Here is an 18,409-nt window from a genome sequence, read left to right as displayed (position 1 = left end):
CTCTGTCCAGAATAAACGACAAACAGGGAAGAAGTTTGGCGAAAATCTTTAGTTGCCTGCAAGTAGAACTTGAGGGCACGAACTACATCCAGATTGTGTAGAAGACGTTCCTTCTTTGAAGAAGGATTTGGACACAAGGATGGAACAACAATCTCTTGATTGATATTCCTGTTAGTGACTACCTTAGGTAAGAACCCAGGTTTAGTACGCAGAACTACCTTGTCTGAGTGAAAGATCAGATAAGGAGAATCACAATGTAGGGCTGATAACTCAGAGACTCTTCGAGCCGAGGAAATAGCCATTAAAAATAGAACTTTCCAAGATAACAATTTTATATCAATGGAATGAAGGGGTTCAAACGGAACACCCTGTAAAACGTTAAGAACTAAGTTTAAACTCCATGGCGGAGCAACAGTTTTAAACACAGGCTTGATCCTAGCTAAAGCCTGACAAAAGGCCTGGATGTCTGAATTTTCTGACAGACGCCTGTGTAACAAGATGGACAGAGCTGAGATCTGTCCCTTTAATGAGCTAGCCGATAAACCCTTTTCTAAACCTTCTTGTAGAAAAGACAATATCCTAGGAATCCTAACCTTACTCCAGGAGTAATCTTTGGATTCACACCAGTATAGGTATTTACGCCATATTTTATGGTAAATCTTTCTGGTAACAGGCTTCCTAGCCTGTATCAGGGTATCAATAACCGACTCAGAAAAACCACGTTTTGATAAAATCAAGCGTTCAATTTCCAAGCAGTCAGCTTCAGAGAAGTTAGACTTTGATGTTTGAATGGACCCTGAATCAGAAGGTCCTGTCTTAGAGGTAGAGACCAAGGCGGACAGGATGACATGTCCACTAGATCTGCATACCAAGTCCTGCGCGGCCATGCAGGCGCTATTAGAATCACTGATGCTCTCTCCTGTTTGATTTTGGCAATCAATCGAGGAAGCAGTGGGAAGGGTGGAAACACATAAGCCATCCTGAAGTTCCAAGGTGCTGTCAAAGCATCTATCAGAACCGCTCCCGGATCCCTGGATCTGGATCCGTAGCGAGAAAGTTTGGCGTTCTGGCGAGACGCCATGAGATCTATCTCTGGTTTGCCCCAACGTTGAAGTATTTGGGCAAAGACCTCCGGATGAAGTTCCCACTCCCCCGGATGAAGAGTCTGGCGACTCAAGAAATCCGCCTCCCAGTTCTCCACTCCCGGGATGTGGATTGCTGACAGGTGGCAAGAGTGAGACTCTGCCCAGCGAATTATCTTTGATACTTCTATCATTGCTAGGGAGCTTCTTGTCCCTCCTTGATGGTTGATGTAAGCTACAGTCGTGATGTTGTCCGACTGAAACCTGATGAACCCCCGAGTCTTTAACTGGGGCCAAGCTAGAAGGGCATTGAGAACTGCTCTCAATTCCAGAATGTTTATTGGCAGGAGACTTTCCTCCTGACTCCATTGTCCCTGAGCCTTCAGAGAATTCCAGACAGCGCCCCAACCTAGAAGGCTGGCGTCTGTTGTTACAATTGTCCAGTCCGGCCTGCTGAACGGCATCCCCCTGGACAGATGTGGCAGAGAAAGCCACCATAGAAGAGAGTTTCTGGTCTCTTGATCCAGATTCAGAGTGGGGGACAAATCTGAGTAATCCCCATTCCACTGACTCAGCATGCACAATTGCAGCGGTCTGAGATGTAGGCGTGCAAAGGGAACTATGTCCATTGCTGCTACCATTAAGCCGATCACCTCCATGCATTGAGCTACTGACGGGAGTTGAATGGAATGAAGGACACGGCATGCATTTAGAAGCTTTGTTAATCTGTCTTCTGTCAGATAAATCTTCATTTCTACAGAATCTATAAGAGTCCCCAAGAATGGAACTCTCGTGAGAGGAAAGAGAGAACTCTTCTTTTCGTTCACTTTCCATCCATGCGACCTTAGAAATGCCAGAACTAACTCTGTATGAGACTTGGCAGTTTGAAAGCTTGAAGCTTGTATCAGAATGTCGTCTAGGTACGGAGCTACCGAAATTCCTCGCGGTCTTAGTACCGCCAGAAGGGCACCCAGAACCTTTGTAAAGATTCTTGGAGCCGTAGCCAATCCGAATGGAAGGGCTACAAACTGGTAATGCCTGTTTAAGAAGGCAAACCTTAGATACCGGTAATGATCCTTGTGAATCGGTATGTGAAGGTAAGCATCCTTTAAATCCACTGTGGTCATGTACTGACCCTCTTGGATCATGGGTAAGATTGTCCGAATAGTTTCCATCTTGAACGATGGAACTCTTAGGAATTTGTTTAGGATCTTTAAATCCAAGATTGGCCTGAAAGTTCCCTCTTTTTTGGGAACCACAAACAGGTTTGAGTAAAACCCTTGTCCTTGTTCCGACCGCGGAACCGGATGGATCACTCCCATTAATAATAGATCTTGTACACAGCGTAGAAACGCGTCCTTCTTTATTTGGTTTGTTGACAACCTTGACAGATGAAATCTCCCTCTTGGGGGAGAGAATTTGAAGTCTAGAAGGTATCCCTGAGATATGATCTCTAGCGCCCAGGGATCCTGGACATCTCTTGCCCAAGCCTGGGCGAAGAGAGAGAGTCTGCCCCCCACTAGATCCGGTCCCGGATCGGGGGCCCTCGGTTCATGCTGTCTTTGGGGCAGCAGCAGGTTTACTGGTCTGCTTGCCCTTGTTCCAGGACTGGTTAGGCTTCCAGCCTTGTCTGTAACGAGCAACAGCTCCTCCCTGTTTTGGTGCAGTGGAAGTTGGCGCTGCTCCTGCTTTGAAATTCCGAAAGGGACGAAAATTAGACTGTCTAGCCTTAGCTTTGGCTTTGTCTTGAGGTAGAGCGTGGCCCTTACCTCCTGTAATGTCAGCAATAATTTCTTTCAAACCGGGCCCAAATAAAGTTTGCCCCTTGAAAGGTATATTAAGTAATTTGGACTTAGAAGTTACATCAGCCGACCAGGATTTTAGCCACAGCGCCCTGCGTGCCTGAATGGCGAATCCTGAATTCTTAGCCGTAAGTTTGGTTAAATGTACTACGGCCTCCGAAATGAATGAATTAGCTAGTTTAAGGACTCTAAGCCTGTCCGTAATGTCGTCCAGCGTAGCTGAACTAAGGTTCTCTTCCAGAGACTCAATCCAAAATGCTGCCGCAGCCGTGATCGGCGCGATGCATGCAAGGGGTTGTAATATAAAACCTTGTTGAACAAACATTTTCTTAAGGTAACCCTCTAATTTTTTATCCATAGGATCTGAAAAGGCACAGCTATCCTCCACCGGGATAGTGGTACGCTTAGCTAAAGTAGAAACTGCTCCCTCCACCTTAGGGACCGTTTGCCATAAGTCCCGTGTGGTGGCGTCTATTGGAAACATCTTTCTAAATATTGGAGGGGGTGAGAACGGCACACCGGGTCTATCCCACTCCTTAGTAACAATTTCAGTTAATCTCTTAGGTATAGGAAAAACGTCAGTACTCGCCGGTACCGCAAAGTATTTATCCAACCTACACATTTTCTCTGGTATTGCAACAGCGTTACAATCGTTGAGAGCTGCTAAGACCTCCCCTAGTAATACACGGAGGTTTTCCAATTTAAATTTAAAATTTGAAATATCTGAATCCAATCTGTTTGGATCAGAACCGTCACCCACAGAATGAAGCTCTCCGTCCTCATGCTCTGCCAGCTGTGACGCAGTATCAGACATGGCCCTAGAATTATCAGCGCACTCTGTTCTCACCCCAGAGTGATCACGCTTGCCTCTTAGTTCTGGTAATTTAGCCAAAACTTCGGTCATAACAGTAGCCATATCTTGTAATGTTATCTGTAATGGCTGCCCAGATGTACTAGGCGCCATAATATCACGCACCTCCCGGGCGGGAGATGCAGGTACTGACACGTGAGGCGAGTTAGTCGGCATAACTCTCCCCTCGCTATTTGGTGAAATTTGTTCAATTTGTACAGATTGGCTTTTATTTAAGGTAGCATCAATACAGTTAGTACATAAATTTCTATTGGGCTCCACCTTGGCATTGGAACAAATGACACAGGTGTCTTCCTCTGAATCAGACATGTTTAACACACTGGCAATAAACATGCAACTCGGTTACAATTTTATTTAATAAAAACGTACTGTGCCTCAAGAAGCACTAAACGATTAAATGACAGTTGAAATAATGAACTGAAAAACAGTTATAGCATCACTCTTAACAAACAACACAACTTTTTAGCAAAGGTTTGTTCCCATTAGTAAAATAACACTAATTAAATTTTAAACATAAAAATTACAGAGCAACGTTTTAAATCACAGTCACTATATAAGTCTCACAGCTCTGCTGAGAGAATCTACTTCCCTTCAAAGAAGTTTGAAGACCCCTGAGTTCTGTTAGAGATGAACCGGATCATGCAGAAAAACTGACTGGAAATTTTTGATGCGTAGCAAAGAGCGCCAAAAACGGCCCCTCCCTCTCACACACAGCAGTGAGAGAGAAACGAAACTGTCATAATTAACACAAGCAAACTGCCAAGTGGAAAATAATGCCCAAATACTTATTCACTCAGTACCTCATTAATGCAAACGATTCTACATTCCAGCAAAAACGTTTAACATGAAAAATACCTAATAAAAGGTTTAATGTACTTTTACAGAGTAATTCCGGTGAAATACCATCCCCAGAATACTAAAGTGTAGAGTATACATACATGTTCATTATAACGGTATGGCAGGATTTTTTCATCAATTCCATTCAGAAAATAAAAACTGCTACATACCTCAATGCAGATTCAACTGCCCGCTGTCCCCTGATCTGAAGTTTTTACCTCCCTCAGATGGCCGAGAAACAGCAATATGATCTTAACTACTCCGGTTAAAATCATAAGAAAAACTCTGGTAGATTCTTCTTCAAACTCTACCAGAGGGGTAATAACACGCTCCGGTGCTATTGTAAAATAACAAACTTTTGATTGAAGTTCTAAAAACTAAGAATAATCACCATAGTCCTCTCACACCTCCTATCTAGTCTTTGGGTGCAAGAGAATGACTGGAGGTGACGTAGAGGGGAGGAGCTATATAGCAACTCTGCTGGGTGAATCCTCTTGCACTTCCTGTAGGGGAGCAGATAATATCCCAGAAGTAATGATGACCCGTGGACTGATCACACATAACAGAAGAAAAACCCTATTCTAAAACTAAACTACTAATAGCCCTTAAAAGGGCCTTTTTTAAAGGGCATTGCCCTAAAGCTATCAAGATTTAAAAAAAAAAAAAAAAACACACTAATCCCTCTAACATTTCAACCCTACCCAAAATAAAAAAAAACATCTTAAAAAAAACTAAACTACAAAGTGCCATGAAAAGGGTATTTGGATGGGCATTGCCCTTAAAAGGGCATTCAGCTCTTTAGCTGCCCATAAAAAAAAACACCCCAAAAATAAAAAATAAATAAAAAACTAACCCCATAAAGGTACTCACCGATAATGATGATGCCGGGGCGGTCCATCTTCATTCAGGCGGCGGTCCATCTTCTTCATCCAGGCAACAGTGGCGGTGGTCCTCATCTTGCTAGCTTCAACACAGAGGTTCACAGAGGTTCTCGTCATAGGGTCTCCAGCCACACACTGAATAGTGAATGTGAGGTACCCCTTTTATATTGGGGTACCATTGCATTCCTATTGGCTAGTTTAAATCTTCAAATTCAACTTAGCCAATAGTATTAAAGGAAAATGCTTTCATTCTATTGGCTGATTTTAATTTTGAGGGGTACCTCACATTCACTATTCTGTGTGCGGCTGAAGACCGTATGAAGAGGACCTCCGTGTTGAAGCTCGCAAGATGAGAACCTCTGCCGCCACTACCGCCACCTGGATGAAGATGGAACTTTTTGGAGTTAGTGTTAGTTGTTTTATTTTTTAAGATTAGGTTGGTTATTTTCATGGGCAGCAAAAGAGGTGAATGCCCAATGCCCATCCAAACACCCTTTTCAGGGCACTTTAAGATAGGGTTTTTTTATGGGGGGGGGGGTTTAAAAAAAAAAGAGCATGATCAATGGACAATGGTAGTTTAGAAAATCTAAATCTAGTTTAGATTTAGAATAGGGCTTTTTTTTTTTTTTTTTTTGAGGGGGGGTAATTACTTTTTTTTTTTTTTTTTGTAATGTTCCAGGGGTGGTAGGGGGCATTATAATGTAAGTTTTTTTTTTGTTATGTTAGGGTTTTTTTGTAATGTTAGGTTTCTTATTTTAGTAATGAAAGCGTTTTTTATTTTTAGTAATGTTAGGTTTTTTGTTTGTTTTTAAAGTAAGAATAGGTTTTTATTTAATTTTACAGTTAAGTTTTTTTTTTGGGGGGGGGGGGTGTTTTAGGTAGTTAGGATTTTTTTGTAAATTTAGAGGTATTTTAATTTGTGTTAAATTAGGGGGTGTTAGGTTAGGGGGTTAGATGTTAGTTTATTACTTTGCGTTGTGGGGGGATGACTGTTTAGGGGTTGGTAGTTTTGTTTACTGTTTGCAATGTGAGGGGATGGCGGTTTAGGGGTCAATAGTTTAATTAGATAGTTTGAGATGTGGGGGTGGCGGTTTAGGGGTTAATAGTATTTTGCTGTAGTTAGCGATGTGGGGGTGGTGGTTTAGGGGTTAATAGTGTATTTAGTGTAACTGTTTCATCTGGACAAACTTTTTACGCGTAAAACGTTAGACCGGTAAATGCAATTGTGTTGCACGATCGCATTAACTTTCAACTTGTAATAGAAGTGCAAATTAGGGCTTTATGCTCCCTCAAATTACTGCAATTTCGCACGAACTAATTTGCCGTAATTTTGATAGCGCTCCACTTATAATATGGAGTTGAGTGTAAAGGATACCGCGACTTACCAAATGCGTTTAGGCTCCCAACACTAACGATAGTGCTCCACTTGTAATCTAGCCCCTAGTCAAGTATCACTGCTTGATTTTCCCACAGAAGTATTTTGTTTATATTGTTTAGGACTGTATTTAATCACCTTTGTTTTTGGGCACCCACTTAATATGGGGTTTTCTGTGGTTAAACACAGTCCTGGAAGCAAACAAATATCAGATGTTGTATATATTCATTTGCATATCTTACCCAGAGTTCCCTGGTGCATTTATGCTAGAAAATGTAAACAGTTTTTAACATAGCACATATATAAATCAATTTGACTTTTACCTTCTGCCCATGGCTTTGGGGTTATGCTAGCTGCATGCCCAGTCATTCCAGGGGCTGGTCCGGGCCCAGCAGGAGGAACAGCCATTGGGTGCATTCCAATACCTTATAATAATAACAAATATAAGTGAAAAATGAACTGAAAAACATCTTTACATTATTAACCTTCTGCTATTAGTTTAAAAGACAATATGTGTGTCTGTTTTAATGCTGAAAGCTCAAAGGACACTATGTCTGATCATGTGGATTTTGGCATATTTTGTGCCTAGTATGCGAAAAGCCAATATAGCATTTTTAAACAGATTACATTTTCTTTTTTTAAATTAAAGGAATTTAAAAAAAAAAACACATTTTTCTTTCATGATTCAGATAGAGCATGCATTTTAAACAACTTTCTAATTTACTTCTATTATCAATTTTGTCTTTGTTCACTTGGTATCGATTGTTGAAAAGCAGGGACAAATGCTTAGGGAGCCGGCCTATTTCTGGAGCACTATATGGCAGTTTTGCAAGAATGTAATCCATTTGCAAGAGTACTAGATGACAGCACTATTTCCTGCCATGTAGTGCTGAGGATGCCTACCTAGGTATCTCATGGGATATCATGGGAACAAAGCAAATTTGACAAAAGAAGCAAATTGGAAACTTTTTTTAAAACTGTATGCTCTATCTGAATCACTAAATAATTTGTTGGTTTTCATATCCCATTTTAGTTTTCATATCCCATTAAGGACATTAAAAACACATTAACATGTCAAGGTTTTTTTTTTGTTTTTTTCATAATTATAACAAAATGTATGTTTAACTAAAAAATTATTATCTTTCAGAATGATGATGGTACACAGTCCTCCATAACATATGGGATATATTTTCTGCCTCCAGGAGGACAAGAACCCATATCAGAGCTTAAAATCCCTGCCACCTCTCTCTCTCGAGAGAGAGAGAGTAGAGAATAGGAAACATATAGGTAGGAAAGACAAAGCAGGGTTTGTAGAGATGTCATTAGAACTGTCACCCCAAAAATTTAAACAGGCGTGGCCTGTGGATCATCATCATTCCAAAAGAAAATAATTTATCAGGTAAGCATAAAAAAAAATTATTTTGTAAAATGATGATGGTCCACAGTCCTTCATAACATATGGGATTAATACCCAAGCATATGGTCTATGTTACGGACAGGATGGGACCATTTTATTGTCAGTTCCTATTTAGCCGACACTGCGGCCTGAAGGACTTTCTTGTCAAAAGCTGCTTTCTAAGAAGCAAAAACATTTAGAAAAATAAGCAGAGAAGACCATGTTGCGGCTTTGCAAATCTGCTCCAAAGATGCATCATTTTTAAAGCCTATGATGTTGCAAACTGCTCTTGTAAAAAGAGCTGTAAAACACTTAGGAGGCGACTTCCCCGCAATCAAATAAGCCTTGTGAATTACTTGTTTGAGCAAAGAGGCCAATCGTAACGTAGTAGCTTTCTGTCCCAGAAAAGTGAACAAACTATAAGTTTGACTGAAATCTTTAGTAGCTTGGAGATAGCATTTCAAAGCCCTGACTACATCAAGATTATGTAATAGTCGCTCCTTAGAGTTAGCAGGATCTGAACATAAGGAAGGAATAATTTCTTGATTGATATTATCCTTAGAGACTACCTTAGGAAGAAAATCATATTTAGTACGAAGTACAACCTTATCTTTGTGAATATATAGAAATAGAGAATCACAAGGCATGGCCTCAGGCACTGACTCCCCTGGGTGGAAAGCCGTGATTGGAGGAAGCCGGATTAGTCATTGCTGACGTGTCAAGAGAGGATCTCCGGGTGGGGGAAGTTGCTCTGGCTGTGAAAAGAAGAAAGTTAAGATTTTAAAGAAAACAGCTGCTTTCTAAACTTTGATCAATGAAAGTGCCCCTGTTTTTAATAGCTTTTAAAAAAAAAACGGACTTTCATTCATCAAAGTTTACCTTCACTTTAAGTTCCAGGGAGGAGAAATAGGTTTCACAACTGGCCTAATTCTAACGCATGGACAACAGTCTGAACATCAGGAAGTTTAGCCAACTTCCTATGAAAAGAAGAGATAAAGCAGAAATTTGAGCTTTTATGAAACTAGCGGACAAACCATTGTCAAGGCCATCCTGTAAAAACTGAAGGTTTCTAGGCATCCTAAAGGAATGCCAAGAAAACCCTCTGGAAGAACACAACTCAAAATATGCCTTCCAAATCTTGTGATAAAATTTTTGTGTCACAAGTGTTCTGGCCTGCATCAAAGTTTCAATGATCAAATCTGAGAAACCTCTATGTCTCAAAACTAGGCGTTCAAACTTCACGCCATTTAATTTAGAGATTTGAGATCCTGAGGGAAAAAGAGGACCTTAAGACAACAGGTCTTTCTCAGAGGAAGAATTTATGGAGGAGAGTAGGACATCTGCACTAGATCCACATACCATGTCCTGCAGTGCTAGGCTGGATCAATTAATATTACTGACATAGACCCCTGTTTGTTCAGAGTAATGACTCTTGGAAGAAGAATTAATGAAGGAAACAGGAATGCTAGATGTAACTCCCATGGACATAACAAGCCGTCTATCATGTGAGCCTTGGGATCTTTTGATCTTGCACAATACCTTGGAAGCTTGTGAATTAACCCCTTCACCCAATAAGACGTATATATACACGTCTTGCAGTACTTTGCCTACCGTACTGTAAGACGTATATATAGCGTGATTGGTGCTCCGGCTCCATATGAGGGCAGATGCCTGATTGTTACAGACGGTGACACTGTGTTTATAACCATCTGTAACGTTCGTTGCTTGTGCCTGCGGGAGGTGTGGGAGGGAGGCTGGTGGGCGGCCCAGCAGGGGAGGCGGGAGGGAGGGCCCAACGCTACTGCGTAAAGGAAGTAAAGGGACAGGGAGGGATGGGGCAGCTATACTACAGAAAAAGTGGATTGGCATTGTGTGGGGGTCCCTTACTAAGGATCAATGGAGGGAGGGAGCAGGGGGAAGGTGGGGGGACAATAGACTGCAGAAAAAAATATAAAAAAAATAAAGCAGTTGATAGGTACTGGCAGACAGCTGCCAGTATCTAAGATGGCGGCTAAAAGGTAGAGTGGGAGGTTTAGAGAGCTGTTTGGGGGGGATCCTACACTGCAGAAAATATAAAAATAAAAAATATATTATTTTATTTTTAAAAAAAAGGAAATTTATTTACCTGATAAATTGATTTCTTCTACGATACGAGTCCACGGATTTCATCCTTACTTGTGGGATATTATCCTCCTGCTAACAGGAAGTGGGAAAGAGCACCACAGCAGAGCTGAATATATACCTCCTCCCTTCCCCTCCACCTCCAGTCATTTGATCGAAGGTTATAGAAAGAGAAAGGAAAAACTAAAAGGTGCAGAGGTGACTGAAGTTGTAAATAATAAAAAATAAAATTTGTCTTAAATTGACAGGGAGGGCCGTGGACTCGTCCACGGATTTCATCCTTACTAGTGGGATAAAATACCAAAACGACAAGACACGGATGAAAGGGAGGGACAAGACAGAGACCTAAACGGAAGGCACCACTGCTTGAAGAACTTTCCTCCCAAAAACAGCCTTAGAAGAAGCAAAAGTATAAAATTTGGAAAATTTGGAAAAAGTGTGAAGGGACGACCAAGTCGCAGCCTTACCAATCTGTTCAACAGATGCATCGTTTTTAAAGGCCCACGTGGAAGCCACAGCCCTAGTAGAATGAGCCGTAATTCTTTCAGGAGGCTGCTGTACAGCAGTCTCATATGCTAGGCGGATGATACATCTCAGCCAAAAAGAAAGAGAGGTAGCCGTAGCTTTCTGACCCATGTGCTTTCCAGAATAAACAATAAATAATGAAGATGATTGACGGAAATCCTTAGTTGCCTGCAAGTAGAACTTCAAGGCACGGACCACGTCCAGATTATGTAACAGACGCTCCTTCTTAGAAGAAGGATTAGGACACAAGGAAGGAACAACAATTTCCTGATTAATATTCTTATTGGAAACAACCTTAGGAAGAAATCCAGGTTTGGTACGTAAGACCACCTTATCAGAATGAAATATGAGATAAGGCGAATCACACTGTAAGCTGAAAGCTCAGAAACTCTTCGAGCAGAAGAAATAGCAACCAAAAACAGAACTTTCCAAGATAACAATTTTATATCTATGGAATGCATAGGTTCAAACGGAACCCCTTGAAGAACTCGAAGAAATAAATTTAAACTCCAGGGAGGAGTAATTGGTCTAAATACAGGCTTAATTCTAGATAGAGCCTGACAAAAAGACTGAATATCCGGGACATCTGCCAAACGTTTGTGAAACAAAATTGACAATTTTGAAATTTGTCCCTTTAAGGAACTTGCGGATAACCCCTTCGCCAATCCTTCTTGGAGAAAAGACAGAATCCTAACTTTACTCCATGAGTAACCCTTGGATTCACAGCAATAAAGATATTTATGCCATATCTTATGGTAAATTTTTCTAGTGACATGCTTTCTAGCCTGTATCAAAGTACTAATAACCGAATCAGAGAATCCTCGCTTTGATAAAATTAAGCGTTCCATCTCCACGCAGTCAGCTGCAGAGAAATTAGATTTGGATGTTGGAAAGGACCTTGAATGAGAAGATCCTGTCTCAAAGGAAGTTTCCACGGTGGCAGAGAGGACATGTCCACTAGATACACATACCAAGTCCTGCGTGGCCACGCAGGCACTATCAGGATTACTGAAGCTCTCTCCTGTTTGATTCGAGCAATCACGCGTGGAAGGAGAGGAAACGGTGGAAATACATAAGCTAGGCTGAACAACCAAGGCCCTGCCAAGGCGTCTATCAGTTCGGCCTGAGGATCTCTTGACCTGGATCCGTATCTTGGAAGCTTGGCATTCTCTTGAGATGCCATCAGATTCAATTCCGGTCTGCCCCATCAGAGAATCAATGAGGCAAATACCTCCGGGTGAAGTTCCCACTCCCTCGGATGAAAAGTCTGTCAACTTAGAAAATCCGCTTCCCAGTTCTCTACTCCTGGAATGTAGATTGCTGATAGATGACAAGAGTGGGACTCCTTGTTCCCCCTTGATATAAGTCACAGTCGTGATGTTGTCTGACTGGAATCTGATAAATTTGGCCGAAGCCAACTGAGGCCACGCCTGAAGCGCATTGAATATTGCCCTCAGTTCCAGAATATTGATTGGAAGTAGAGACTCCACCTTCAGGGAATTCCAGACCGCACCCCAGCCCAGAAGGCTGGCGTCCGTTGTCACTATTACCCACGTGGGTCTGCGGAAATAAGTCCCCTGGGAGAGATGATCCGGCAACAACCACCAAAGAAGAGAGTCTCTGGTCTCTTGATCCAGATTTATTTGAGGAGATAAATTTGCATAGTCCCCATTCCACTGCTTGAGCATGCACAGCTGCAGTGGTCTGAGATGAAAGCGAGAAAATGGGACGATGTCCATTGCCGCAACCAGGAATCCAATTACTTCCATACACTGAGCCACTGATGGCCGAGGAATGGACTAAAGTGCTCGGCAAGTGTTTAGAATCTTTGATTTTCTGACCTCCGTCAGAAATATTTTCATGGCTACCGAGTCTATCAGAGTCCCCAAGAAAGGAACCCTTGTCTGTGGAACAAGTGAACTTTTCTCTATGTTCACCTTCCAACCCTGAGTTCTCAGGAAAGACAACACTGTGTCCGTGTGAGACTTTGTCAGTTGGTATGTTGACGCCTGGATAAGAATATCGTCCAGATAAGGCGCCACTGCTATGCCTTGCAGTCTGAGAACCACCAAAAGAGACCCTAGAACCTTTGTGAAGATTCTGGGTGCTGTGGCCAACCCGAAGGGAAGAGCCACAAACTGATAATGTTTGTCCAGAAAGGCAAACCTTAGAAACTGATGATGATCCTTGTGGATAGGAATATGAAGGTAAGCATCCTTTAAGTCCACGGTAGTCATATATTGACCCTCCTGGATCATTGGTAAAATTGTTCGAATAGTCTCCATCTTGAATGACGGGACTCTGAGAAACTTGTTTAGACACTTGGAGGTCTAATATGGGTCGGAAAGTTCCCTCTTTTTGGGAACCACGAATAGATGAGTAAAAGCCCTGTCCCTGTTTCAATTCTGGAACCGGACAAATTACTCCCATGGTAAAAAGGTCTTTTACACAGTGTAAGAACACCTCTCTTTTTATCTGGTTTGCAGATAATCTTGAAAGATGAAATCTCCCTATTAGAAGAAAATCCTTGAATTCCAATTGATAACCGTGGGTCACTATTTATAGTGCCCAGGGGTCCTGAACATCTCTTGCCGAAGCCTGGGCAAAGAACGAGAGTCTGCCCCCTACTAAATCCGGTCCCGGATCAGGGGCCGCCCCTTCATGCTGTCTTGGTAGCAGCAGCGGGCTTTTTAGATTGTTTACCCTTATTCCAGTTCTGGTTGGGTCTCCAGACTGACTTAGATTGGGTAAAGTTCCCTTCCTGCTTTGTGGAAGAAGAGGAAGCTGGGGGTCCTCCTTTAAAGTTCCGAAAGGAACGAAAATTATTTTGTTTACCCCTCATCTTGACAGACTTATCCTGAGGTAAGGCATGGTCTTTACCTCCTATAATGTCAGAAATAATCTCCTTCAATTCAGGCCCAAAAAGGGTCTTACCTTTAAAAGGAATAGCCAAAAGCTTAGTTTTTGATGACACATCAGCAGACCAAGATTTGAGCCACAACACTCTACGTGCCAGAATAGCAAAACCTGTATTTTTCACCGCTAATTTAGCAATTTGAAAAGCGGCATCAGTAATAAAAGAATTAGCTAGCTTGAGAGCTTTAATTCTATCCAAAATGTCATCTAACAAGGTCTCCACCTTAAGAGACTCTTCTAGAGCCTCAAACCAAAAAGCTGCTGCAGTAGTTACTGGAACAATGCAAGCCGTAGGTTGTAAAAGAAACCTCTGATTAATAAATAATTTCTTTAGAAGACCCTCTAATTTTTTATCCATAGGATCGTTGAAAGCACAACTGTCCTCAATGGGTATAGTTGTACGCTTAGTCAGGGTAGAAATGGCTCCCTCTACCTTAGGGACCGTTTGCCACGAGTCCCGAATGGAGTCCGATATGGGAAACATTTTCTTAAAAGTAGGAGGGGGGAAAACGGTATACCTGGTCTATCCCATTCCTTTTTAAAAATTTCCGAAATTCTCTTAGGAACCGGAAAAACATCAGTGTAAGTAGGTACTTCTAGATATTTATCCATTTTACACAATTTCTCTGGTGTTATCACAATGGGGTCACAATCATCCAGAGTCGCTAAAAACTCCCGAAGTAATAGGCGGAGGTGTTCAAGCTTAAATTTAAAGGACATAGTGTCCGAATCTGTCTGAGGCAATACATTCTCTGAGTCTGAAATTTCTCCCTCAGACAGCAATTCCCTGACCCCCAACTCAGAACACTGTGAGGGTACATCGGAAATAGCTAATAAAGCATCAGAGGATTCAGTATTTACATTAATACCTGACCTACTGCGTTTACCCTGTAACACTGGTAATTTAGATAACACCTCTGTAAGGGTGGTTGACATAACTGCAGCCATCTCCTGCAGAGTAAAGGAATTAGAGGCACTAGATGTACTTGGCGTCGATTGCGTGGGCGTTAAAGGTTGTGACACTTGGGGAGAATTGGATGGCATATCCTGATTTTCTTCAAACTGAGAATCATCCTTAAACACACTATCTTTACTTAAAATATGCTCTTTACAATGTAAGGCCCTTTCAGTACAAGAGGCACACAATGTAAGAGGGGGTTCCACAATGGCATCTAAACACATAGAACACTGAGTTTCCTCAATGTCAGACATGCTGAACAGACCAATAAGTCGTTTAAACACTTTAATAAATGCTTTAAACCGTTTACAAAAATGATTATAAACGTTAATTTGACTCCAAAATTAACACTATCCTAAATAATGCTTCCAAAAATTATTGCACCCTAATTATTGAGGGAAGAATAAACTGCTAAACAGTATTTATAGCCATATAACATAAGTCAGCCCAAAAATACTCTCTGCACCTCGCCACAGCACTGCTGTGGCGCCTACCTGCCCCTAGGGTACTTAGAAAGGACTCGACAGTAAACCGGAGAGGAAGAACTCTGTTTAAACACCACCGGAACTAAAGCCAGCTGCCTTCTAGTCAGAATACAGAGCGCATCTAAGCGTGCGAAAAACATAATTTATGCTTACCTGATAAATTCCTTTCTTCTGTTGTGTGATCAGTCCACGGGTCATCATTACTTCTGGGATATTATCTGCTCCCCTACAGGAAGTGCAAGAGGATTCACCCAGCAGAGTTGCTATATAGCTCCTCCCCTCTACGTCACCTCCAGTCATTCGACCAAAGACCAACGAGAAAGGAGAAACCAAGGGTGTAGTGGTGACTGAATTATAATTTAAAAAATATGTACCTGCCTTAAAAAACAGGGCGGGCCGTGGACTGATCACACAACAGAAGAAAGGAATTTATCAGGTAAGCATAAATTATGTTTTCTTCTGTTATGTGTGATCAGTCCACGGGTCATCATTACTTCTGGGATACCAATACCAAAGCAAAAGTACACGGATGACGGGAGGGATAGGCAGGCTCATTATACAGAAGGAACCACTGCCTGAAGAACCTTTCTCCCAAAAATAGCCTCCGAAGAAGCAAAAGTGTCAAATTTGTAAAATTTGGAAAAAGTATGAAGCGAAGACCAAGTTGCAGCCTTGCAAATCTGTTCAACAGAGGCCTCATTCTTAAAGGCCCAAGTGGAAGCCACAGCTCTAGTGGAATGAGCTGTAATTCTTTCAGGAGGCTGCTGTCCAGCAGTCTCATAGGCTAAACGTATTATGCTACGAAGCCAAAAAGAGAGAGAGGTAGCAGAAGCTTTTTGACCTCTCCTCTGTCCAGAATAAACGACAAACAGGGAAGAAGTTTGGCGGAAATCTTTAGTTGCCTGCAAGTAGAACTTGAGGGCACGAACTACATCCAGATTGTGTAGAAGACGTTCCTTCTTTGAAGAAGGATTTGGACACAAGGAGGGAACAACAATCTCTTGATTGATATTCCTGTTAGAGACAACCTTAGGTAAGAACCCAGGTTTAGTACGCAGAACTACCTTGTCTGAGTGAAAGATCAGATAAGGAGAATCACAATGAAGGGCTGATAACTCAGAGACTCTTCGAGCCGAGGAAATAGCCATTAAAAATAGAACTTTCCAAGATAACAATCTTATATCAATGGAATGAAGGGGTTCAAACGGAACACCCTGTAAAACGTTAAGAACTAAGTTTAAACTCCATGGCGGAGCAACAGTTTTAAACACAGGCTTGATCCTAGCTAAAGCCTGACAAAAGGCCTGGATGTCTGAATTTTCTGACAGACGCCTGTGTAACAAGATGGACAGAGCTGAGATCTGTCCCTTTAATGAGCTAGCCGATAAACCCTTTTCTAAACCTTCTTGTAGAAAAGACAATATCCTAGGAATCCTAACCTTACTCCAGGAGTAATCTTTGGATTCACACCAGTATAGGTATTTACGCCATATTTTATGGTAAATCTTTCTGGTAACAGGCTTCCTAGCCTGTATCAGGGTATCAATAACCGACTCAGAAAACCCACGTTTTGATAAAATCAAGCGTTCAATTTCCAAGCAGTCAGCTTCAGAGAAGTTAGACTTTGATGTTTGAATGGACCCTGAATCAGAAGGTCCTGTCTTAGAGGTAGAGACCACGGCGGACAGGATGACATGTCCACTAGATCTGCATACCAAGTCCTGCGCGGCCATGCAGGCGCTATTAGAATCACTGATGCTCTCTCCTGTTTGATTTTGGCAATCAATCGAGGAAGCAGCGGGAAGGGTGGAAACACATAAGCCATCCTGAAGTTCCAAGGTGCTGTCAAAGCATCTATCAGAACCGCTCCCGGATCCCTGGATCTGGATCCGTAGCGAGGAAGTTTGGCGTTCTGGCGAGACGCCATGAGATCTATCTCTGGTTTGCCCCAACGTCGAAGTATTTGGGCAAAGACCTCCGGATGAAGTTCCCACTCCCCCGGATGAAGAGTCTGGCGACTCAAGAAATCCGCCTCCCAGTTCTCCACTCCCGGGATGTGGATTGCTGACAGGTGGCAAGAGTGATACTCTGCCCAGCGAATTATCTTTGATACTTCTATCATTGCTAGGGAGCTTCTTGTCCCTCCCTGATGGTTGATGTAAGCTACAGTCGTGATGTTGTCCGACTGAAACCTGATGAACCCCCGAGTCTTTAACTGGGGCCAAGCTAGAAGGGCATTGAGAACTGCTCTCAATTCCAGAATGTTTATTGGCAGGAGACTTTCCTCCTGACTCCATTGTCCCTGAGCCTTCAGAGAATTCCAGACAGCGCCCCAACCTAGAAGGCTGGCGTCTGTTGTTACAATTGTCCAGTCCGGCCTGCTGAAAGGCATCCCCCTGGACAGATGTGGCCGAGAAAGCCACCATAGAAGAGAGTTTCTGGTCTCTTGATCCAGATTCAGAGTGGGGGACAAATCTGAGTAATCCCCATTCCACTGACTCAGCATGCACAATTGCAGCGGTCTGAGATGTAGGCGTGCAAAGGGAACTATGTCCATTGCTGCTACCATTAAGCCGATCACCTCCATGCATTGAGCTACTGACGGGAGTTGAATGGAATGAAGGACACGGCATGCATTTAGAAGCTTTGTTAATCTGTCTTCTGTCAGATAAATCTTCATTTCTACGGAATCTATAAGAGTCCCCAAAAATGGAACCCTTGTGAGAGGCAAGAGAGAACTCTTCTTTTCGTTCACTTTCCATCCATGCGACCTTAGAAATGCCAGAACTAACTCTGTATGAGACTTGGCAGTTTGAAAGCTTGAAGCTTGTATCAGAATGTCGTCTAGGTACGGAGCTACCGAAATTCCTCGCGGTCTCAGAACCGCCAGAAGGGCACCCAGAACCTTTGTGAAGATTCTTGGAGCCGTAGCCAATCCGAATGGAAGAGCTACAAACTGGTAATGCCTGTCTAAGAAGGCAAACCTTAGATACCGGTAATGATCTTTGTGAATCGGTATGTGAAGGTAAGCATCCTTTAAATCCACTGTGGTCATGTACTGACCCTTTTGGATCATGGGTAAGATTGTCCGAATAGTTTCCATTTTGAACGATGGAACTCTTAGGAATTTGTTTAGGATCTTTAAATCCAAGATTGGCCT

The 18,409-nt window shown here is 42.3% G+C and overlaps 1 protein-coding gene across 1 annotated transcript in view; it reads right to left on the bottom strand.

The window, feature by feature from the left end:
* SMARCA2 (SWI/SNF related, matrix associated, actin dependent regulator of chromatin, subfamily a, member 2) overlaps positions 1-18,409 on the bottom strand; it is a 1,314,671-nt gene that overhangs the window by 1,004,325 nt on the left and 291,937 nt on the right. The window contains exon 5 of the mRNA XM_053702540.1: positions 7,172-7,273. Within this exon, the coding sequence (XP_053558515.1) occupies positions 7,172-7,273 (102 nt within the window). The remainder of the gene's footprint in view (positions 1-7,171; positions 7,274-18,409) is intronic.

Source organism: Bombina bombina, chromosome 2 (genome assembly GCF_027579735.1).
Source record: "Bombina bombina isolate aBomBom1 chromosome 2, aBomBom1.pri, whole genome shotgun sequence".
NCBI lineage: Eukaryota > Metazoa > Chordata > Amphibia > Anura > Bombinatoridae > Bombina > Bombina bombina.
Note: the sequence above shows the minus strand (reverse complement) of the source record. Positions and strands in the feature narration are given on the sequence as shown.